This window comes from Zerene cesonia, chromosome 27, assembly GCF_012273895.1.
Source record: "Zerene cesonia ecotype Mississippi chromosome 27, Zerene_cesonia_1.1, whole genome shotgun sequence".
Taxonomy (NCBI): Eukaryota; Metazoa; Arthropoda; class Insecta; order Lepidoptera; family Pieridae; genus Zerene; species Zerene cesonia.
The window spans coordinates 5,317,522-5,342,650 of record NC_052128.1 but is presented as its reverse complement, the minus strand read 5'-3'; the positions used below and the strand labels follow the sequence as shown (position 1 = coordinate 5,342,650).

The 25,129-nt window shown below is 38.9% G+C and overlaps 3 protein-coding genes across 3 annotated transcripts in view; 2 read left to right on the top strand and 1 right to left on the bottom strand.

Moving 5' to 3' along the window:
• LOC119837377 (E3 ubiquitin-protein ligase UBR1) overlaps positions 1-16,070 on the top strand; it is a 32,758-nt gene extending 16,688 nt beyond the window's left edge. The window contains exons 5-29 of the mRNA XM_038362945.1: positions 1-7; positions 264-403; positions 603-699; positions 1,473-1,615; positions 2,686-2,778; positions 3,558-3,802; positions 4,242-4,420; positions 4,932-5,129; positions 5,677-5,863; positions 6,276-6,461; positions 6,780-6,928; positions 7,404-7,569; positions 7,966-8,080; positions 8,322-8,533; positions 8,764-8,930; positions 9,219-9,394; positions 9,865-9,950; positions 10,511-10,638; positions 10,949-11,065; positions 11,576-11,850; positions 11,977-12,169; positions 12,768-13,007; positions 13,087-14,085; positions 14,565-14,756; positions 14,940-16,070. The exon at positions 1-7 is cut by the window's left edge and continues 142 nt beyond it. Coding sequence (XP_038218873.1) covers positions 1-7; positions 264-403; positions 603-699; positions 1,473-1,615; positions 2,686-2,778; positions 3,558-3,802; positions 4,242-4,420; positions 4,932-5,129; positions 5,677-5,863; positions 6,276-6,461; positions 6,780-6,928; positions 7,404-7,569; positions 7,966-8,080; positions 8,322-8,533; positions 8,764-8,930; positions 9,219-9,394; positions 9,865-9,950; positions 10,511-10,638; positions 10,949-11,065; positions 11,576-11,850; positions 11,977-12,169; positions 12,768-13,007; positions 13,087-14,085; positions 14,565-14,756; positions 14,940-15,086 — 4,837 coding nt within the window. The 3' untranslated portion in view covers positions 15,087-16,070. The remainder of the gene's footprint in view (positions 8-263; positions 404-602; positions 700-1,472; positions 1,616-2,685; positions 2,779-3,557; positions 3,803-4,241; positions 4,421-4,931; positions 5,130-5,676; positions 5,864-6,275; positions 6,462-6,779; positions 6,929-7,403; positions 7,570-7,965; positions 8,081-8,321; positions 8,534-8,763; positions 8,931-9,218; positions 9,395-9,864; positions 9,951-10,510; positions 10,639-10,948; positions 11,066-11,575; positions 11,851-11,976; positions 12,170-12,767; positions 13,008-13,086; positions 14,086-14,564; positions 14,757-14,939) is intronic.
• Positions 16,071-17,409: 1,339 nt separating this feature from the next.
• On the bottom strand, positions 17,410-23,510 carry LOC119837508 (putative Ras-related protein Rab-33). The gene is made up of 5 exons (XM_038363109.1): positions 23,206-23,510; positions 22,091-22,210; positions 21,290-21,439; positions 20,226-20,339; positions 17,410-19,077 (listed from the first exon to the last, which is right to left on the bottom strand). The coding sequence occupies exons 1-5, from the start codon at positions 23,404-23,406 to the stop codon at positions 19,000-19,002; spliced, it is 663 nt and encodes a 220-aa protein (XP_038219037.1). The 5' UTR covers positions 23,407-23,510; the 3' UTR covers positions 17,410-18,999.
• Positions 23,511-24,511: 1,001 nt separating this feature from the next.
• Positions 24,512-25,129, top strand: part of LOC119837507 (myotubularin-related protein 13) — a 57,430-nt gene continuing 56,812 nt past the window's right edge. The window contains exon 1 of the mRNA XM_038363107.1: positions 24,512-24,970. Within this exon, the coding sequence (XP_038219035.1) occupies positions 24,916-24,970 (55 nt within the window). The 5' untranslated portion in view covers positions 24,512-24,915. The remainder of the gene's footprint in view (positions 24,971-25,129) is intronic.

Genomic DNA, 25,129 nt, shown 5'->3' with positions numbered 1-25,129 from the left:
AGCTGGGGCTCAACTATTGGGTTGCTGGAATGGAGAATTTCTTTGGGAGCATTTCGAGGGAGAGAAGGAGTGATAATGTGGGAGGGGAAAACTTCGCGAAATATCTAAGGTGTTAATATTTTTCGCCTAAGATATCAATTAAAAGATCAACAAAACTGGCATGTAGCTAGTTAAAATAAACGATAAATATAGAACTTTTATTGTATTAAAACCCATGTCCAATATGAGAATAATTGTTTAAATAATATTCTTAATGTTAACAGGCGCCAGACGATAAAGAGGAAACCGCCAGCGTGAGTCCGGAAGTGTTGGAGCGTATGAAGATTGTTACTTCCGTCTGTCTGTCCTACTGCTTCCGCTTGCTCACGCTTGACCACGCGCCCGGCTTGCCCAATGATCTCAGGTAATTTAAATTTAATCAGCATTATTCATCTACCAAGAGAAATGCTAAAAAGTATGCTATATATAGGTTATGTATAGCTCTCAATAATATTGTATAAATCAAACATGAGATCCAATTTTTCTGTTCAAAAGATGATTAAAATATAAAATAGAAGATTGATGGTGATGATGGTGATGACGTAGAAATAATACTTTTCCAGATTGAAGGACGCAGAACGCGACCTTCTACAGATACTAGATCAGCCGGATTGTTACTGCACAGTGCTGTACAACGACGAAACGCATACCTTCGAACAGGTTTGATTAGCGTTATATGTTTTATGTAGTGGTAATAGATGCTAGAATACCGTGTCTGTACTGATTGATGATTTTGTATTAGAACTAGCTGCGCCCCGCGGTTTCATCCGCGTAAGTCCGTATACCGTAGGAATATCGGGATACAAAGTTGCCTATATGTTATTCCAGTTGTCCAGCTGTCTACGTACGAAATTTCATTGCAATCGGTTCAGTGGTTTTTGCGTGAAGGAGTAACAAACACACACACATCCTTATAAACTTTCGCATTTATAATATTAGTGGGACTACTCTTATTTACAGTTATAAATATGGGTTAAAAAATTTGTGAGGCTGATTTAATGATAAAATCAACTTAATTGTCTCACTTGCTCGCAAGTTTGTTTGTTTGGATATTTGTCTGTCAATCACGCTGATCTTACTGAACGGATTTTGATAAAATTTGGTATACTTATAGATAGAGTATGAGCTGACTTGTATGCTAGGATACTTTTTATCCTGTTAAATTGCACCCTTGCGATAAAACGGGAATCTTGATATCCGAACGGAGCCGGGACGGGCATCTAGTATATCTAATATATAAAATTCTCGTGTCACAGTTTCGTTGCCATACTCCTCCGAAACGGCTTGACCGATTTTGATGAAATTTTTTTGTGCTTATCTGGTATCTATGAGAATCTTATTGAGAACATCTATTTTTCATACCCCTAAATGATAAGAGTAAAGCAGAACAGCGTTTGCTGGGTGCAGCTAGTATATAATATAACTGATCGCAGGTGATAACGACGCTGATGCGGGTGATGAAGTGCAACCACCGCGACTCGGTGGAGCTGGTGAGCCTCATCGACCGCGAGGGCCGCGCCCTCGTCAAGTGCAACTCGTTCCAGGTCTGCGACAAGCTTAAGACCGACATTGAGATGTGAGTATTAAGAAGAAAAAATCCTTTTTTTTTAAGCATGGATAAGAATCATGAGTCGGGATTCGAACTCGCGTCCTTAGCCTTTCCTTCACTCTACGTCTTATATATAAAATTCCCGTGTCACAATTTTAGCTACCAAACTCCTCCGAAACGGCTGGACCGATTCTTATGAAATTTTGTGTGCATATCGGGTATATCTGAGAATCGGCCAACATATATTTTTCATACCCCTAAATGATAAGAGTAAGGCAGAAAAGCGTTTGCCCTGTCAGATAGTATTTATATACAGTATATGTTAAGGAAAGAATGTAGACGGTATATACTTTTATAATTTTTTATATTAGATTGATATAGTTCTTTTCGAGAAGATGGACCTTTCAGTGATACATTTTATTCTGAAAGTAGTTAATGTTTTTTTATGTATGAAATAACATTTTCAAATGTATGTACCCGATATTTTTCAATAATTTTATATTTCGTAATTGTTTAACATGATAATGTCAATCAAGTATGGGTCAATGAATGGGCTGAAAGATGAAAAGCCAACTATCTAATTTAAAAGACTTTCAGCTGGTTTTGTTGATACATATTCGAGTAATAGTAATTAAGAGCTATACATATACCTGTATATGTATATATTCTATATATGTACGTATATATGTATAGTGACGACTGACTAGATGAACACTCGCAAAGCTCGTAAATGCCCCGTGGGGTCGAAAAATTCATTAAATTTGTGTTACATTGTTGTAGTCGCTGTAGATATTTAACTTATAAAGAGTTGTATTTAAGGGGTTTAACTAAATATGGGATGAAACATCAATTTCATTCTATGATTTTAAATGGATGGAATTTGTTTAACCATAATATCTCGCGAATATAACCCGCTACTTTTTCGTTAATATCGCGTCGGACGTTTCGTGTGGCTAATCGAAAAAAAAAAGCGTATAAAAGCGCGTCGCGAGCGAGTGCGCGTCTAGTCCGCCGGCGGCGGGCGCGGGGCGCGGGGCGCGGGGCGCGGGGGGGCGCGGGGCGCACGCGTCGCTCAGCCGGTGCGTGATGTTCGACAGGTTCACGTCGCGGCACGGGTCCGAGCTGCGCGTGCTGGTCATGCACGCTCACGTCGTCGCGCACCAGACCTTCGCCATGAAGCTGCTCACGTGGTAAGTGCTGGGAGGGGGGGGATTGGGTACTCGGTAAGCAATAGTTTATTATTTCTGTATAATTCTAGGAATAAAAGATTATTTTAAAGACAAGACAACAGATATATAATACATCCTTTATTTAAAAATTCAAAACTTGTTTTTAAACATTTGAAGTAATAAATTCAAGAGACAAGTTCGTTTTTTCGTGTCAAGGAAAGTAAAACACAGAATCCAATTCAGTTAATCGACTAACAAGACTGAGGAAAAGTTCATATAAATAATAAAATGTAAAAAAGTGAAGTCCCGTGTCCCCTACTGGGATATGGGGCAGGTGATATACATCTGTTTCACTGATCGATTTTCTTTATGGACAAGTAGGTGATGAGCCTTCTGTGTCCGGCCAGACCGAGACTTTTTTTATTGTCCCCACCGGGAATCGAACCCAGGACCTCGATTCTACGCTCACGCGTTTACCACTATACCAAGGAGGCGGTCTAGCAGTATTTTTCTGTTAGAGTATCATTAGTTTCCCCTAACTCAAACTCATCAAAACATTTTTATTCATGTTAACTTTTACAAGTGTTAATGAATTGTTATTTTTCATCATATATCATATTCGTATATTTTAGTTAGTATATCATATAATAGCTCCATTGGAACGTGAAAGAATGACAAACGAACAAACAAATACACTTTCGCATAAATTAATTATATCAGTAAGGAAATTTCCACTATGTCATTATGGTTCACTACACTCAGACTCATGATTGTAATCCAATGAACACATCCAAACTTAGGCTCCAAAACTTCGTGAGCCAAGAGCAGAGCCTCCGGCTGGCCGTGAGCCAGGTGGCCCTGGGGGTGGAGGGAGCCGGGGCGGGGGGTGCCGCGGGGCCGGGGGGCGTGGCCGCGGGGGTGATGCAGAACGACTGCCGCATGTGGAAAGCGGCACGGACCGCCTGGCACCGCTTGCTGATCGCCACCACGCTGATGGATTACTCCACCAAGCGAACCATGGCGACATTGTTTACGAAGAATTATGGTGAGTGGTTTCATATCTCCCCAGTTAAATATTACGGTAGTTTATAATTCTCTACTTAAAAAAAGTCAATGTTGTCCCAGGGGAGGTACTGCTCCAAATTCCAAAACTGGACTAAATGAGGGCATTAATACGACAAAAAAAGTCAGTAAATTTGTCAATCTTCTTCGTTTTGGAACGTCGATTGAAAATGTTTATATCTTTCTATGACTAGCTTAGCTTTCGTATTCTTACCTATTGAATTCATTACCACCTCAGCCAAGTATTTTTAATATATATGAAAAGTAAACAAATATTACACAACAAATTATAACTTGATATCAACAACTTTAAAATGGTTATAAGCTCCTTCTTGTTCATAAGAAAATGACCAACCTTTTACCAACCTCCCTATATAAATTTCCTCCACGACTAAAATGCATCCACTCCACACACCAACCAGGCTCGATCCTGAAGGACTTCATCCGCGACGACCACGACCACTCGTTCTCGATATCGTCGCTGTCGGTGCAGCTGTACACGACGCCCACGCTGGCGCACCACCTCATCGCGAAGCACGACGCGCTCTTCGTGGTCATGAACACGTTCGTCAGCGAGTGCGTGCGGCGCTGCAACGCGGAGGTACGGGCGTGCAGCTTTGGGTTGCTCCATTTTTGATTTTTTTTTTAAACTTGCAAATATAAATGTAATAGCTATACCACGGCAGTCTCCGAGTGCGACACGTTTTTTTTGTGATGAGTCTCGGTGTTAGCCAGAAGGGCTACTTCTTTAGCACGGACGGTAGATCACGCTCAAGGACGTCCCCCCGTTGACAAAATTTGCCGTGCTATCTCTAATATATATCGTTTAATACTGTAAAGGGGAAACTTTTGTGTTTTTTTTTTTTCACGTAAAAGCCACTGGGCCGATTTCGAAATTTCCTTCACGGTTACTTAGTAACTTCAGTGGGTGACATAGACTATCTAATATATATGTGCCACGGAGGAAGCCGGCGCGATGCTATATGCATGATATTTGCCGTATGCCGCTATGCAGGAAAATACAAGTTGAATTTTGAATTTATTACTAATTGAGTAAATGCATTTTGTTTAAATCACTCGTATGTATTCTTCTATGTATAATTTGTTTACAGGGTCGCCTTGAATTCGAACGCAATCACTTGTCTATGGCGTTCAAACGCGCTCAGTTCATTCTGTACGATGTCAAGTACCTGCTGAGCTCCGTGCCGACGTCGTTCGACGATGACTTGCGGAAGGGGTTCCTCCACGGGTTGTCGTTGCTTTTGAATCTACTCGTCATGATGCAGGATATGGACTCGGTTGTTAGACAGGTGAGGTGGAAAACTTTTTCTGTTGCTATATGTTTCTTGGTATATGCATATATATTAAGAGATTGCAAGACTACAATATTTTTAATGACGGAGTAGACTTTGGTTTTTTTAATAATATGAGGTTCAAACAAACTTTAGGGCAATATTATGTAATTTATTTAACAATAAAGTAATTATTAATTTGAATTTAATTCTCTGTGCAATTACGATTTTTTTATAAATAGTTTTTACCCGCGGCTTCGCACGCTTAATTCAGAGTTGTTTAATAGATTTTATTGTATATATAAACCTTCCTCTTGAAACACTCTATCTATTAAAAAACCCATCAAAATGCGTTACGTAGTTTAGATTTAAGCATACAAGAGACATAGGGTCAGAGAAAGCGACTTGTTTATACTATGTAGTGATGGATTTTAAAAGTCGACACATAAATCCATTTACTAATTAAATGTTCCAAAACTTGGTTCGCGTTGTTCCTTCGAGCCGAACCTAGGGATTTTTACACAATTGATCTGTAACATTGGGCACGTTGCCGGCGGTCGCGCAGGTCGGGCAGCACATGGAGTACGAGCCGGAGTGGGAGTCCGCGTTCAACCTGCACGTGAAGCTCGCGCACAGCATCACGCTGGCGCTGGAGTGGTGCAGCGCGGAGCGGGCGCTGTGCGCGTCCGCCTACCGCATGGCGCTGCGCCGGCACGCCGACACGTGCCGCCAGCCCGAGCCGCGCCTCACCGGTACGCGCGCACGCACACGCACGCGCACGCACGCACTCGCACACACTAGATTACATATTACACAAGGCAAAAAAAACCTCCAAATGTATCGTGTAAAAAGTGACGGTTTCGTCTATATCGATCGTTATCAATTATATGTATATAAAGAAATTTCTTTCTCCATTTTCATGTTGCATTGTTGCATTAACTTTCGAATCATAAATCTTCTATTTAAGTGAATAATATCAGTTTTTTCAAACGATTTTCTTATAAATGTAAAAATTCACAAAATGGACTGTGCTCAATAATTTTATCATGTCCATTGTGATTAAATTTTTCAATCAGTCGTCTTTTATTGCTTCGTCACACATACCTATTGTATGGTATATGTTTTTCGATTACACAAATTTTAATTTTGACTCCCTCTACCCAGAGCTAGGTAACCAGAGCGCCTCGGTGATCCCGTACGACGTGTCGAAGGAGCCGGTGTCGGTGCACAGGCCGCTGTCCCGCTTCATCGCCGGCCTGCACCTGCACCTCCACGCGCACGGCCTCTCATACCACAGCCGCGAGTTCGATAGGCAGGATAGGCCCAAGCCCACGCCTGAGGAACTTATTGGTGAGAACTTTACCCCCTCTCAGAACTAGACTTGTGTGTAATCCAAGAAATTTTCCTGGTCCTTCGAGCCGGATCTAAATAAAATGTAAATTTATGTATTTATTAAAGTATTAACTAAATTAAAAGAATACCCTATCGACAGCATAGACTTAGCCTAACAGTTTCGTCTATATATCGTTAGGAGGTCGGTCTTGATAGGCTACCAAAGATTATATAAATTAACTTTTTTTGTCATAGTTACCAAAGATAGCTAGCTATCTATCTATATACGATCTCCATCTCTTGAAGAATAATTTGATTTGTTTCAATTTATTCCAGAACCGGTGCTCCGCACGGCGGCCATGATAGCGCAGGTGCACGCTGGCATGTGGCGCCGCAACGGGTTCGCGCTCCTCAACCAGCTCTACTTCTACCACAACGTCAAGTGTCGCGCCGAGATGCTGGACCGGGATGTCGTCATGTTGCAGGTGATGAGGTTTCATTGCCACACCGTAGATATAAATAAGGGCTGGATTCATCATCATAAGGGATGGTACTACTACGTGACGCTATTTTTAGGAACTCTCTCCCTCCCTTCGGTTACTATTCGTAGTATATGCCAAGACACCTCCCCCCTTCTAGTTTCAATCTTCTTGCCGGCAGAAAATGTAACAGCAGAAAATAATTCGAGTCGAATTTGTGTTTATTAATACACCATTTATCATATAACGCTACTTTATGCCCATAGTTACTAGTAAATTAAAAACCCTATTTGGTTTTACTCCAGCGACATGGGCGTCCTATAAGTATTCAGACAATAATCCACCACACTGGTGCGAGTTGGCAGATGTCATATCACGTCAACCTTTTGATTCTTCGTCATGTCGGTTTCCTCGTTGTCCGTGGTGTGGTGATGTAAGTGATAATAATTTATCTCTAAAATATGGTAATTGCTTCTTACAGATCGGCGCCTCGCTAATAGAGAGCAACGAGTTTATAATTCACGTATTGAACAAGTTCAACCTGCTCGAGTGGGCGAGTGCGGAGTTCGAATCCCGTGCGGTGGAGGACGACACGCTGCGGCACACCATCAGCATGGTGGAGGAGTTCCTGGGACTGCTCATCACCAGTGAGTGCCACTTTGATCACCGGTTTTGTTTACGATATTTGTGTATATCCAAGAGATGTAGGTGATCGTGAAGTGCAATTTTGCAATTTAAATTATTTCAGACATTTTACATTTAACGTTATTATATAAATACTTTAATTATGTAGGTAAAGATTGGTATAAATGGGTAATATCTGGACCTACTGAAACTGAACTGAATTTAATATTTTATTTTGTTTCTATCCCAATTATCCCGGGCGGAGCCGGTATGAGCGGCTATTGTATTTATAAAGATTCATTAGTTAGTGTATTAATATTTCAATACGTTTATGCTATGAATTATTTATTTTATAGAAATAAACCCATCCAGGCCCTCTCTTTTTAACTTCATCTTAAATGATTCTATCCGCTTTCAAGTTGTGGGTTCCCGCTACGTGCCCGGAGTGGGAGAAGTTACAAACGAGGAGAGGACTAAGAAGGAGATTATTCAGATGCTTTGCGTCAAGCCCATGCCACACTCGGAGCTAAACAGGTAAATAATAAGCAAATTGATTTATTGAAATACGCAGAAGATTGTCGCAATTAAATATTAAGAATTTAATCTCAACTATTTGAAAAAATAATTATAACGCCAAAAAATGTTTTAAATAAAATAAAATACAGCAGAATTTTTAAAATTTTGCTATACATAATGTGCATGTGTGTCCAAGCTATAAGTGGTAAAGTAGCGGTGGTTTTATGTTCTTTTGTCCTACTATTATTTTTTCCTCCAGGTCCCTCCCAGAAGACCAGTTACACGAGACCGGACTCGAAAGTGTGATACACGAGGTCGCTGACTTTACAAAGCCCACTGGGGGCAACAATAGAGGCGTGTATAAGCTGAAGCCGCACCTCTATGATGAGTACGACGCGTTCTTCTACCATTACACGAGAGAGGAGCTTTCGAGGAGCGAGGAGGAGCAGAGGAATAGGAGGAAAGCAGCTGGTGAGTAATTTAGAGTAATGTAGAGTAATGTAGTTGGGGGGTTTATTTTTTGGTAGGTGGAGTTAGAGAAGTTTCAGATAAAGTTTGATGTTTATTAATTCAGCACTGCATTGCATTAACGGCCGTTTTCAATATGAAAAATATAAAAAATATAAAAAATTATGAATAAATGGCGTATTTAAAAAGTACACGCGTCGTTGACAACGCAATGATGCGTAAACACCCGGCAGGTCTCCCCGAGTGCTGCCCGCCGCCGCGGCTGCCGCGGCTGGCGGCGCCGTTCCGCCTGCTCGCCAACCTGCTGCAGTGCGACGGCGCGCTGCACGTGCTGCGCTGCGTGCTCGAGCGCGCGCTCGACCTGCGCGCGCGCAGCTTCTCCGAGCCGCAGGTGCACAAGGTAACGATAGCTCTTATATCCTCCTTATAACACACGAAATATACTCTTTAATACTCTTATAATATAATTTTACTTGATTTTTAACCAATTCAAAAAGGACACATTTAATTCAAACTTTAGACACTTCCAACGATCGGAGACAATACAACAATTAAATAATTCCCTCATGAACAAGTGAAACAATAAAGTCGATTGTATCGGTAAAGCGTGAATTCTAGTTCATTTATACGTGAGTATATTTAATATGTTATTTACGGCAATAAGCTGCGATGATCCCCCGGCCGGCAGGCGCTGCACCTGATCGGCTACGCGCTGCGCGACGAGGAGAGCGGGCACTACGAGTTCCTCGCGTTCGCGGAGAGCGCCGCGCGCGCCGGCCTCCTCGACCTGCTGCAGAAGCTCGCCTCCAGCCCGCGCGTCGACGCGCACCGCGCGCTCGCCAACTGGCTGCTCGCGAAGATCAGGTCGCTGGGGGACGGACGAATGTTGCATTGATTGTTTCACCAGGGAGGGGGGGGGGGATATATAGAGACGTATAAAACGGGGCTAAGCAACTGTTGACACGGTTATAAATTGAATTGGTGACCAATCCTATTTGCTGTTGCAGTAAACCTATTTGTATAGAATAAAGAAATATGCAAGAACTACTGAAATTGTTTATTTTTTTAGATCAGGTAGGGTACCAAAACTGTCTAAACTCATACTTATTATTTACTAGTTTTTGTCCGCGGCTTCGCACACGTTAATTCGGAGTAGTTCAATAGATATTATTATAGTTATAAACCTTTCTCTTGAATCACGCTATCTATTACAAAAATACCCATCAAAATCCGTTGCGTAGTTTTTAAAAATTTAAGCATACATAAGGACATAGGAACAGAGAAAGCAACTTTGTTTTATACTATGTAGTGATGTACAAAACTTACTGCTTCAGATCTCTTCTGGGCCAAAGCGACGAAATGGGAGACGGTGACAAAATGGAAGTGGAACAAGACGACAAACCCGCTGATGAGACAGCCGGTAACTATATAACAATACTAGCTGCACGCCCCTATTAAACTATTACTAACTATATAAGTTGGATTGAACTGAACATGGTGTGCGAATTTTATTTTTATCGGTTAAGTGGTTTAGGAGTCCATTGAGGACAAACATTGTGACACGAGATTTATAAGATGTCTATAAAAAAAATATTTTAAACATGAAAATTTTTGAAAGCAATGCTATAAAACTAAAAATTTAATTTAATTTTTTTTTCAGACCGTTTAGTTCTTTTAGGTTATACACAAATCTTTGTTAAGTATCAAAAAGTCTCTTTCAGGGATTGTGGAAATATTTTCTGACTGTAATTTTTATTTAAATTCACTTATTGTCAAATTTTATATGATTTAATTTTTAGTTTTATAACATTGAAATGCTTTATAATTGAGAAATTTTGAAAGAATAGAAAAAAATTTGATCACGAGGCGGGATTCGAACCCGCGTTTCTTGCCTTCTTGCTACGGTTAGGCAGGAAATGCGGGTTCGAAACCCGCCTCGTGATCAAATTTTTTTTCAAATTTTATATGTTTTTTTATTAGAAAAAGAGAAGGCGCGTCGCGCCAAACTCGCGGCCGAGAGGCGCGCCAAGTTGATGGCGCAAATGCAGGCGCAGATGAACAAGTTCATCACGAACAACGCGACGCTCTTCGAGGAAACCACTACCGAAGTGAGACACTTTTTGTTTTACACTTGAGTTGAGATTTGGACGTTGCACATTTTTGTTGTTGGCTAACTGGTTACTTTATTTATGTCATATACGAGAGTTATTTTTCGTGTTTCGGTTGTATTTTCTCCTATTTTAGATATATACAAAAAATCATAATGATAAGTCATCGATGCACTAACGTCAAACACGCTTAAAATAAATGTTAATGGTTTTGTACATATAAACTTATTGATATTATCATATTAAAATGAATAAAAACGTGTTTTAAATCAGTTTGTTCCATAAATATAACCATTTGTGTATTGTTTAGGCCACAGAGGAGGAGCAGAAGCAGGATCTGGCGTGCCTGTACCGCGGCGCCGCGCTCGGCGTGTGGGGCGGCGGCGGCAGCGACCCGCCGCGCGTCTGCATCATGTGCCAGGAGCAGGTACACGCATGTACCCGCATATACCATACATAAAGCTTTTCGCTGGTCTATTTAGATACTAAAAATTATGTGTTTTTAACTAAAGTAGACTATAGTATAATATTGATTATTATAAAAAAAAAACACCTTATACATAAAATTCTCGTGTCACAGTTTTCGTTGCCATACTCCTCCGAAACGGCTTGACCGATTTTGATGAAAATTTTGTGCTTATCGGGTATCTATGAGTATCGGCCAACATCTATTTTATATACCCCTAAATGATAAGAGTAAGGCAGAACAACGTTTGTCGGGTGCAGCTAGTATCTCTATAAAAAAATATGTCTATGTAACATTCTAACTGGCAGTTTTGTTGAGAAAATAAGGTATTTATTTTTTATGATTAACGCGTTTTTTGACGGTTGACGAAAAACGAGTATTTACCACACTCATACAATACTGTACGTATCATATAAGCAGCGTTATTTTATATACCTGTACCTCTGTACACGCATAAATTTTACATTATAGGGGCGTGTCGAAGCGATGACGGAGCCGCTCGTGCTAGTCGCGTTCGTGCAACAATCGCGCGTACTGTCCCGCTCACCGCCCACACCTCCCGCCCCGCCCGCCCCTATAGCGGGGGGCGGCGGCGGGGGCGGGGGCGAGGGCACGCCCGCTGTCGCGGACGCGTCACTGCCGGCCGAGCTGCCGGCGCAGCCGCACGTGTCGTGCTGCGGCCACGCGCTGCACGCGCGCTGCTGGAAGAAGTACGTCGAGGGCGTGCTGGATAAGGAGAAGCTTAGGTGAGCTAAAGGGGTGTTGATTTACACATACAATTTTTTTTATATATTTTTTTGCTGTATTTGTTATTTCTGTAATCAATTAAAACATATTTTTTCTATGATAACCCCATATATATTAATTTCCAGACCTTACCGCATCCGACAACCGGCAGCATTTGACGTAGAGAAAAAAGAGTATTTGTGCCCATTGTGCGAACGGCTCTGCAACACGGCGCTGCCCCTGTTGCCCTCGCCCCCCCTCCCGCCGGCCGCCCCGCCGCCCCTCGCCGATGAGACCTTTGCGGACGCTGCCAAACTGATATTGAAGTTGAAACATCAAGTATGACTCCTATAGATATTTTTAGAGGCGGTTAAGTTAAAAGCAGTGTGTCTTAATTAGGTTGAGTATATTCGTATAAACTGCCAGTTAACACTGTAAAAGTGAAAATGTGACATCACATCACGTTAACGTCGGGTGACTCACAGGTCCTTCGAACTGGATCCATGTGCCGAGCCCTTTATATTTGTATTCTTAAGGTGTACAATTATATGGCACGAATAAAAAACTGATTGAGATAAATTTTAATTTGCATATGATTGAATGATTGTTTAAACTTGAAATATTACTGTTATTATTACCAAATACGAGTATGTATGTGTGTATGTGGCATGTTTGAGACATGTCACTCATACTGACAATTAACATAATTGTAATGTTTGAGATTATAGTGCGTCCGAGAATTTATAACATAGTTTAAAAATAATGTGTAAACAACAGATTTAACAATTAATCATATCCCCCTGTTTTTTTAGTTACTTGAGTTTGTGCATCTATTCTTTTCCAATCTCTACAAATTAGATTCATCGCGAAAATTTATAATTGAATGTAAATTGACGTGAGTCGATAACTATCTACATGTGTGTGTGTCGGCGGGCAGGTGTGCTCGGCGTCGGTGCACCTGTGCACGGAGTACTGCGAGGAGATGCACTGCCGGGCGCGCGCGCGCAGCGTGGGCGCGCTCTCCTCCGAGCCGGAGGACGACAGCGCGGACGAGGCCGAGGTGTACGTGTCCACGCACGCCGAGACGCTGCTGCCCAACCACTTCCTGGCGCACTTCGACACCGCGCTGCCGCCCTACGCCGACACCGCCAAGCAGCTGGTCGAGCACTTCGTGGCGGTCAGTGCGCCGTTGCGATAGACTGTCAGCGATAAGCTCCTCTCTAGTCGCCGACTCAAATATACGTATTGCTTTGCAGATGTTGCCGGCTATAAGCGGGAACTCGGAGTCCAGCGGCCTCCACGCCCTCGCCGCTCTGTACAGATCCACATCCTACACAATAATGAGCACCAACGCTATATTGCAAGCCGAGAGCCGGCCGCTCCTGGGCGACCTGCCCTCTCGTCACAGAGACGCTCTCCAAGCCCTCATCCGCCTCGCAGCCGTCCTCCCCACCATATGGTCCTCGCCGAAACACCTCTCCCACCACGCGCTCAGCACCCTAGGCACCCTAGAAAACACCTCTCCCGTATCCCATCACGTTTTCGGCACCCTAGTCGCTCTAGTCCTCACGGCTCCCTCCCTGTTCTGCAAAGCCGCCGGCCCGGCGCGGCCGACCCACCTCGCGAGGCAAATCGCGCTGCAGTCCTTCAGAGCGCAAATAACGAGAGCCCTCATGGTCATGGACGTCGACACGAGCGAACCCATGGAGGGCGCAGATCAAATCAAACGGCCGGAATTGCAGAATCTACTTCCGCTGATGAAGGAGCTGAGAAGAGGCAACCTAGACATCGAGAAAGTAAACGAAAACGAAGTTTGGGAGACGGTTAAACAGCAGTGTCACGATTTTCTCAGGTGTTGCTGCTTATTCTTCCACTTTTTGAGCGATATAAACCCGCCCACGGAACTGACGGTGGTCGGCGGGGACACGTGGGAGACGATGTGTGGCTATCTAGACATGCCCACCACGTTTAGGGAATTAATGGACACTCCGATTGCGAGGAAGAAGGCGTTGGAGTGGTGCAGCTATTCCGACAGCTGGTTTAATGGGGAAATACCCAAAACGGTGGCTCTAGAACCCAGCGAGCCACCGAGGTTAATAAACCTACCAGAGGATTTCTCGGAACTAATGAACATAGTGTCGGAGTTCTCGTGCCCCAACTCGGAGCGGGAGGACAGCAAGAATCCGACCATGTGTCTCGTGTGCGGACAGATACTGTGCTCGCAGAGCTATTGTTGCCAGATTGAGATGAAGAAGGTGAGTTCGATGGTATTTATTGGTTCTTTTTTTGTCATGAGACAATTTGTTACTGAACATTTTTGGTAACTTCTTTAGTAGAAATGCCTCAAAGTACTCTACTTCATTCAGCTTTCGAATACCTATACCTAACCTATAGTATTTCATTGAACAACGCTTTCAAATTTTTAAGAAATCACTACTTTCCTAAAATATTTTTTATTTATAGACAACATATTTTCATCTTGCCAACGCTTTATAATGTATATTATGCTTTATATATTAATATTGTATCCTACCCACACACTATAACGCTCAAAATCTATGGACCCTCCAAGTTCACATATTTTAGTATAAACTCAGTCATATAAGGGTGTACTGATACTAGTGGTACTACTGGTTTATTCCGTTGATGTACCGCACTGGTGTACCCCACTGGTGTACCCCAGTGGGGTACCCCACCGCGATACCTCAGTGGAGCGTCTCCCTCTCGCCCGCAGTCGGGCGGGCGCGGCGGCGCGGGCACGGAGCTGGTGGGCGCGGTGGTGGCGCACGCGGCGGCGTGCGGCGCGGGCGCCGGCGTGTTCCTGCGCGTGCGCCACTGCGAGCTGCTGCTGCTCGCCGCGCCCTCGCCCGCGCGCGGCGCCCTGCTGCCCGCGCCCTACCTCGACTCCTACGGGGAGACCGACCAGGTGAGCGCCGCTTGTTTCTGCTACTTTACCTCGTTCCACTTGACACGTAGATGGAAATTTAGATTTAGCACTCCTACGGAAGATACTGAGAGACAGATTTATTAATATGTTATTCGTTTATTGCTATTTTTCATAACCCGACGCTCTAACGCCTAATACTAATCTATCACTAATAATCCCCAGGGCCTCCGTCGCGGCAACCCCCTGCACCTGTGTCCCTCCCGCTACGAGAGCCTGCGCATGACCTGGCTGGCGCACGCGGTGCACGAGCGCATCGCGAGGGGGCTCGACACCAACATGATACTCACCAACACCTGGCAGAACATGTGAACCAGGGGCCGCCGTTACATGCACTTGTAACGATGACCCACCCCCCGCTACCCCCCTCCAAAGTATACAAAAATCACGAAGTATCGACGAAAAAACACGTGCGAATATATGTATATATTTCCAGCTCAAAGGATCGTGTGTTTAGTCGTACTCTTCCCTACATGGCAAATAAGCCCGATCCTAAGGATCGCATGATAATAACTTGAAGAAGAATGTGGATTTATTTATTCAATAACAGAATAATATGTCTACATCTAAAACTACGTTCAGATTTTGAATACAAAATGGAGTTATGTTATGGAAAATACTCGAAAGTGTTTGGTTTTAAAAAGTACCTGTTTCGAAATGGCGCTGTGAGGCAGTAGTTATTTTAAAGCGTTTGTTTAAGTAGTCGATATGTAAATTCGTTGTTATCTACCGATACGTACATGCGTTCAAGGTACTAATTTCGCTTCATGATATTATTGTAAAATAAAAATATAAAAACTTTATAAATATTTTAATTCTACGAGTTTTTCAAATTGTCTCTAACATAAATTGGCACGCGCAAGTCGAGCGACGCCCGGTTAACGACAGTGTATTGTATACGTACAGGAATCGTCCCGAAACCGCGCGTTTTTGCCGCGTGTTGATATTTGTGGTGAATAATTTAACACTAATTTTCGCCGTGTGATTTTAAAGCAAATAAGAGTTAGTCATAGGTCGTGAATAGTATTAAATTCTAGCTAATTATAGTCCCGAATGTAAATGGCGTGTGAATGAAATTGTTAAAAATATAAGGATTTATAGTATTACCACGAGAGCTTGAATAAGTTGTTGGAACGTCTGTTTCTTGGTACTACTGTATGTTGTATTTGAGCTGAGGATACACAGCCGAACGAGCTTGTATAATGCCGGGTTTGTGTGTGTATCCACAGCTTTAGTTGTTACAAATATAGCGTTTTTTGATCTAACTAGTGTTTGAAATAAATTGCTTAAATTTAATACTGTATTTTTATTTATATCCTACCTATGGTAAACTATATCACACTATACACATTAAAACTCATGTATCCAAACAATTCATCACAATTTAATGAGCATAAGTTATATTCAATCCTTTCCTTATATTTTTTTGTGTCTGGACTGTTCGTAGGTATTACTGGAAAAGATTGCAACCAGAGCCCGTATTTCAAGTGAAAAGTGAGAAGTTTCTTACTTAAAATGCATTGTTTGCACATGTATTGCGATATTTTTTAAATCATTCTTAAGCCCTAACTCTGAGGTATCGCCCTCCCGCCACTTTCTTACCTTCACCTTTATATTTGTACACTTTGAACAATCTTATCAAGGGTGGATGATACAATACAATAATTTAATTATTTTATCTTATCCAGATTTGAAGCGTCAGTAAAAATAAAACTAATTTTTTTTTAACGGATTCCAACTATGCAAAAATGTGTTTTAATTATCATCTCTAATTTTTAATATTTGTTTGTAAATAAAAAGCACTTTTCAAAATATAACAATACTTTTTATTAAATAAACATCGAATTAACCACATGACGTCATGCAAACACTTCATAGATGGTTATAAAAATATGTTCATACATCATTCGGAATGTCTAGTCGTATAATATACAATAATATAAATATTATGTACACCAAAAATAGCTGCCCTCCGCGGCTAAAACTTAAGACTAATGTTTTATGTATTCCTGGAGATAAAAAGTTGCTTATTTCAAATAAAATTATATAACCTATTTTGACATTAAGAAATCAGTTCACTTAATGGACTGGCATAGTAATAACGTTTAAACAATTTCATTATACCCAATATGACTACAAATGAAAATCTACATTTAACATAATGCAAGTTTTATAGATAATCCGGCCATATAATATAAATTTTCTAAGTTGTCTTATTCAATTTTATATACATAATGTTCTATGATTATTTTCGCTTTCCACGTACTTGATTCAATTATGTTATTACAAACAAAAACAGTGATACATTTACTAAGCCCTATTAACAAAAGAGGAATGTTATTTACAAAAGTATAGTTAAAAGAAGAGATCGTGAGAGAAAGATAAGTTTACCTAATATATTATTCATGTTTTTATTATTTTGTCAGGCGATTTTTTTATCTCTTTGTAACTTAAACTTTGTGAAATTTACTCATTATTCAGTGATTAATATGCGACTGATCAATCAACGTTTTTTTATGTCACAGTCGGCAATGGAACTGGTGAGACGCCTGATGGTAAGCGTTACCATTAGCATTTGGAGAGACGTAAGGTCCAATGCAGTCTTTACGCCTCTACATTTGGATTGCCGACTTTAAATGGTTCGGAAGACTTTTAATGAATGGGGAGGGGTTAAGAAAGGATTGGCAAGAAGAATAAAGGAAAGAACTAGGAAGGGGAAGGAAAAGGATATGGTTTTATTTAGTCATTCTTTTAAGGTTATCTCGATTCGCACCCAACATATAGTATAAATACATTGTGATTATTACATTACTAGACAAATAAGTAGTTATCTATTTATTATACGTTATTTCAAAATGCATTATGACATTATTTCCATCATTACTTACATAACGGTTAACTAAACAACATCTTAAAAAGATCCTTTAAGAACTATACAAAAACATCAAGATTTCGGTTAATTGGCGGTTAACTGGCGCCGTTACGTACTTCAAATAATCAAGTATACTTAATTGCTATATCAATAACGTACAAAACCTTGTACAATTATCAAATTTTCCATAAAGTTACATATTATATACTATAAAATGTTATGATGTATATGTAATTAAAATGACAATATTTTTCATAACGAGTATATACTATCTACTACAGAATCTATTAGTTATTAATCTGCACCTAAACGTAACCGTAACCTCATAATTTTACGATCGAAGCCTGTGGAAACTCTCATATTATAAATATATTTAAAATATCGGCGGACTAGTTCGTGCGACAGTCTTTTATGAGCTCTTTGATTGTTCGTAACGTATTATGATTTTCTATGACTAAAGTCGATACTAAGAGTCCCTCGGCGACCCTAAGAGATCATAAGAGTCCATAGTAGGAGTCAGTTTTCATACATTTTATACAGACTCGGCGCACACGCAGACGCCGGCCGCCACACGCTAAAAATAATTGCTTAGAGATCGCTTCTTATGGCGGCGTTTGTGGTCCGTGTGCGACGATCCTAATAATATAACGCTGAAGAGTTTGTTTGAATGCGCTAACCTCAGGAACTTCTGAAGCGATTTCAAAAATTGTTTCACCGTTGGATATGTACATGATCCCTGAGTGCTATAGGCTATATATGTACCACGGGCGAAGCCGGGGCCGACCGCTAGTGTTATATAAAAATATACAAATTCTTGAGAGTGACGTAAATACCACCGTTAATTATTATTTCGTTTTCAACCATTTAAATATATTATGGAGATTACTTTCATGTCATGGAAGTCCGTGATATCTTTAAAGATTTAATAAAATTCCTTTCCTTATTTTAAAAGCTAAAAGCATAATTAACAACCAAAAATATGTTAGCTAACGGTGACGTATCGCAACAGGTCGTAACTTACTATTGTAATTCAACAGAATCAGAAATACTTTTTATAGAAAATAAGTGGAAAAATTTAAGTGATGGGATACTTTCAAAAATTTTTTTTATCAATTCAGGTATTAGTTTGATATTATTATTATTTTTTTCTTTATTTAACTGGAAAAATTACGATCGCGTTAAATTCCAACTTAAACTAACAACAGGGCGCATGGAAAATTTTTGGCACACAATTTCGTAAACCGACCAGTATATCATATTTTTTCATACATTTCTCACTTTTAACACTCGACTTTAACATCTATCCATACTTTTGTCCAGTATTTAACTGGATATCTTCTTATTTATTTATAATTAGCTACAAGGGCAAGTGTCATTGCGGTTGCTTCGTTTTTGTCGCGGCAGAGTGACCAGCCTCGGACCTTGTTCTCCCTGGTAAAAAAAAAGCATATTTATATTATCACTAGCGGACACGGCAAACGCTGTTCTGCCTTACGCTTATCATTTAGGGGTATGAAAAATAGATGCTGGCCGATTCTTAGACCTACCCGATGTGTACATAATTTTATGAGATTCGGTCCAGCCGTTTCGGAGGAGTATGGTTACTAACATTGTGACACGAGAATTTATAGATATGTATATTTAAATTGTTATGATTATGAAAAAAAAGACTGCAGAGAAGTTTAAGTTGCATTTTATTTGTTAAATGAAAACTTACTTCTTGTATGTTTTATGTATATCTATTGTATACATGTATTTAAAATGTTGTAATCGCACCTATTACTTATATTTTCCACAGCTTCTCCTTGACCACCAGTTTAATATTTTCATGAAATTATCAAAACATTAAAATGATAAAACAATAAATTGAACACTCTGTATGTGTTCATTATGACTAATATAATCTACTATATAAAAATAAGTCGGGTTTTCCTTCCTGACGCTATAACTCCAGAACGCACGAACCGATTTCCACGGTTTTGCATTCGTTGGAAAGGTCTTGGGCGTCGTGAGGTTTATAGCAAAGAAAATTCCGGAAAAATTTCAACAGAAAAGCGGGAAAAACGAAGCCATCTGGTGGCGAAACGGAGTTCGCGGGGTTTGCTAGTAGTATATAGATAAGGAACCGATTTATGTATGTATGCACATCTTTTATCCACCTTGCGAATAACCAACGGTGTTTATGCGACTGTGAGCCCTGTTACAAAACTCATAAGGTTCACAACGCGAAATATACCAATTATAAAACGTCTAAAATTTTGTTTTCTGTACTAATAAAATAAGTAGTCATGATTTTCCATCACTCTGCATCACGTGGGACTGTGGTTTATAAGTAAGACTTAAAGACACAGAACACTCGTTAACTTGATGAATGTTCAAATATCAATATTATTATTTATTTCTCTATTTATAAAAGATCGACATTCAAAAAGGTCTATTTCTCTATTTTTAAGAAGATTCACAATTCGCGTAAAAAAAAAAGCATGAAATATGAAGCGTTGGGACGCTGCGACAATGTGGGGACATGTATTACTGAATTAAACTATAGTGATAACTTCAGTATATTTTTCTACTCTCACCTCCACACTTATAACTCGCAAGGGTTGTTTGGAGTACAGCTTGTGTGCGAGCGTCATGAATATCGACTCCACGTTGTCACACTCTGAGTCCAGCAGTGCCGACGTCTCGAACAGCTGTGATTTTGACAATTTTACATTTAAATAGAAATATTATACAGAAAACAACAACTATTGGGACAATATCGGGATGCATAACGGAATACTGCCGACGCCCTTTGCTTCAGCTAAGAGTTTTAGGATAGCAAGTAAGTTAGTGTCTGCGTATGAGCACTCTAATCTAGGACTCATGTTCCATCGGCAATTCCTAATAATAATTCAAGGACAAGCTTTTTTCATAAATACTTCGATCTAATAGAAATCAAAAGAGTGATAATGAGATGCGTTTAAGTGAAAATTTATCTTTACTACGTACGTTATCAACAAAGTTAGTATTTCAAAATAAATCAACTTGAATTTAATTCGCTGTGTATCTTCCAAATCCACAAGATCTGAGTTGGTATGCTTTATCAAGTCTCAAATGGTGAAATTTTTTAAAGATAGTTAATATGGAATTCTATGGATAAAACTGGACTTCCACCCCCCTCGATTAGAAAGAGAAAGTCGCAGAGCTTTATCCATTCTACTCCCAAACAGTTCGCGGCAAAAGGACGCAGCAGACAAATAAAACAGTTCATAATAACTAGCGTATAGCTTTTTCCAGCGGCTTTGCGCGCATTACCTTTGGAATAGTTTAATAAATGTTATTATATATATATATATATATATATATATATATATATATATATATATATATATATATATATATATATATATATATATATATATATATATATATATATATATATATATATATATATATATATATATATATATAAACCTTCCTCTTGAATCACTCTTATCTATTAAAAAAACCCCAACAAAATCCTTTGTGAAATTTTAAAATTATAGCATACATAGGGACAGACATAGAAAGCGACTGCTTTATACTACCCATTGACACTGCAATTTTTCTCTTTGTAACGTTCGTCACTTCATAATTGACAACTGTCGTACGGCCGACTCACCGGCATGCCGTACTTGTCAGCGAGCCGCTGCGCGTACGTGGTGGCCAGGCGCGACTCGGGCGTGCCGCAGTCGCACTTGTTGCCCACGAGCACGCGCGGCGCGCTCATGAGGCTGTGCGACTCGATCTCTTGCATCCAGCTTGATATTGACTTGTTATAAGACGAGCGAGTCAGTTTGGGAAGAAGTTAGAGACGGTTAGGTTAACTTAAAATTACTAGGTATATGATAGATGAAGTTTCATCAAAATCTGAAGAGCAGTTTTCGTAAATGGTCAAATATTTTCTTTGTGACATGTGTAACTTATATGAAAACTTTAGTTATTATTTGATGTACAAAAATGAATGCTTTTATAGTTTTATTATTTCTACTTTTATATACTTATAGAATTTAGATACGCACTTGAATTGTGTATACAAGTGTCAGTGAGACTTTTATTGAAGAACACGTAGTAAGTAAAAAGTCCTTAAATAATATGGCTTTCTACTAAGTGCATACATAATAACTGGCTATGCACTTTGCCCGCGTCGTCTAAGGTTCTCCTCCCATGGAATTTCTATGACAAAACCTAACCAGTGTCTTTTCTCAAATCTCAAACTATCTTTGTACCAAATTTCATCTAAATTGGTTCAGTGGTTTAGAAGAGACAGACACACAGACCAACAGTCAGACAGACATTTATAACATTAGTAGTAAAGCAGGTATTAAAAATATTCTTTTAATAACTTTTAACAGTTTAGAGTGCATATATTTTATGTAACTGATTAATATATGTATTTCTATAGTCTATAGTCTATACTCACATGGAAAGTCTCTGGCTTGGTGACATCGTAAACGATAACCACAGCATGCACATTCCTGTAGTAGTGCTGCACCATTGACTTGCGGAACCTTTCTTGGCCAGCTGTGTCCCAAAGCTGCAACTGCAATACAAGGAAATTTCAATATATAGCAAGTTCACTTACTATTGCTACAATGCTGGAAATTATTTTTCTCTAATTGATTGAAGTAATATTTTAAATATATTGAGTTAATTTTCTTTATTTTAATTATATATTTTTTTTTTTTTTTTTTTTTTTTTTTTTTTTTTTTTTTTATGTTAATTATTCTTTAATACTACAATCTGTCTCCTGTGTGGGACATTCAGCAGCATGTTGGTTGGTGCTATTGCTGGCGCGCTCGGTATGTGACCTTTGTCACATCCTCGTTGTTTAGACAGTAACTATGTTTACTGTGATTGTATTAAATCTTGAGGTATTTTACGCTTTAAACGTCGCGCTTTGTTGTGGTTTGCCATTAGTGGCCGGGCCAGAGTATTTGGATGTCGTTCGATGCGCTCTTTGTAAGTTTTGGTATGGCGTACAATTTCCTGTTTTACTGTGGGTAGGCGTAGATCACGGTGTAATAATTCGTTTGGTTCGATTTTAATTATATTAACTTATATAGAAATAGTTTTATGAAACTAAATATGCTAAATTTACAATTAAAATTGAAGTAATCTATAATAAATATAGGTACTTGCTTAAACATTGTCTGCTTATTGTTTTTATTTTGCATAAAATACATGTATATTATTACAAATTTGACAAAGAAATTGGCCCATTACATGAAAACAATTTTAATATCATTGAAATATTATATGGCAAAGTTGTATTAATTATATTTAAGCAGGGAATAAACTCAGGGTCAATTATTAACAATTTATTGTTTATTAAAATTTTACCTGTTTTTCTTTAGAACACGTATACGCACGGGAACACGCATTACATTTATAAATTAACTGAGGTTTTATACACTACACTTTTATTTCAAACATAGAAGGTGAAAAAGTACACAGCACAAAAATATTACCTAACAATAAGTGAACAAAATATATCAATAAAGTAGTATTCATTTAAGTAAAGAATAAATATGGTACCTTTATATCTTCATTACGTATTTTTATAGTCCTTTCTCTGAAGTCTACACCAATCGTAGCTTCAGATTTGTCTAAAAACTGTCCTTCACAAAAACGATAAGTGAGGCACGTTTTGCCCACTCCAGAATCACCAAGCACAATAATCTTGAACACTTTCTTTTGTTGTAAGCCGGGCACTGGTTCAGTAACGGAATAAGACATAGTAAGACTTAAAAAACTATAAATTCCACTAACACGACTCAGTATTGTGTTATTATTGTTTTTACAAGCTGTTGTCGCTCGTTAACGATAATATTGACAAATGAGTTATGACATTGACATTTGACAAAGACAAAGTAACACAAGAATAAGTAACATACCTGGCAAATGACATGTCATTCATAAAAATTGCAGTTATAGATACAAGTCATTTTGAATAAATAGTACATTTCGATAGTAGATTCACATTGCTATTGTATGCTAAGTTCAAACGATAGACATATTTTCACAACTAATTTGAAAATACGGGTATTATGGGGGCAATAAATATTTAATTTTAAGTGACTGTAAGCATTAAACCTTTGAATAAAAGGCTAACACAATAAATATTTTTTTTTATTTACAGTACGACTGTCTTTTAGATTCTTACAATTAAACATAAAAATAATATGTAAATGAGCATTGATAATACATTCTTATGTATCTTGTTATTAGGTTTTACTGCGCAGACAGATCTTTAATTGTTTATCATTGACCGAGCCACTGTGTGGACAGGCTGAGTTGGTAAATTTAATTTTTAAAAAGGTATTATAAAAATGAAAATATAATGAACATACGTCGAATAATACTGAGGATTTCAAAAGAATTCTAAAATTTATTTTGCTTGAAAATTGAGTTGGCCCGTATACTTATAAAACTTTGGAATAAATTTTATATAATTTACAGGTTCACGATTAGGCTAAAGTTTGATTTAACTAAAGAAAAACAGATTGTATGCCAGGATTATTTGAACATTGCGTAGGTATACCGTATAAGGGATTAATCGGACGATGGTTCAATCAACGATATTCTCTTTCTAAACATACCTTTGCCGATACCCATATCTATAAAGAGAATCGATTTCTATACCGAGATGAAACTTTTAATGAAAAGTTTAAAAAATTCGCGAAGCGAAGAAGAGTGCTAAGTAAATCAATTATTCACAAGTGTTTTCGTATGTACATATTGTGTTATTAATTAAAAAATATTATGTACTAAAATTATTTATTTTATATGGTAGTTTCTTAATTTTTGTTACTAGTTGTATCTAGCAATACTGACAGTTTTTAGAAATGTCGAATGACGAAACAAGGGCTCGATAAGCTTACGGTGATAAGTAGCGAGATCTTTACGTTGACCGTGATATTTTATATTTAATACCCTGAAATAGTGAAAATATTATTAAAGTGTAGTGTAAAGTTCAACGAGCGTGAATATAAATATATGTTTTGTGTATAACCTCATATCGATAGCTATGTTCCTTGTATTTATAATAAAATTCGTCCGATCGCGATAAATGAAAGTATTGTTTATATTCAACAAAATTCACGGTGCGTTACGCGTTGTGGGTGTGTGTGCGAAACAGTTTCGATCAATTATGTGATATACATCAAACAATGTGTTTGAATTTGTGCAATATAATTATTGAGAAGTGTATTTGTGGTGTGATACGGATGTTGTGGTAGGCTTGCCATGTCCAGACTCGTCGACTACTTCGTGATTGTGGGCTTTGACCACGAAAAAGAAAGTAAGTTACATCTTTAAAAAATTTGGATGCCATGTATAATAAAAAAAAAATCTATGAAATTGAAACCCATTGTCTTTACAGGATCTGTTTTTTGCAATTTAGAAATAATGCAGAGACAATTTGTATTAAGATGTCTATTTTCATTCAACTCATCTAATA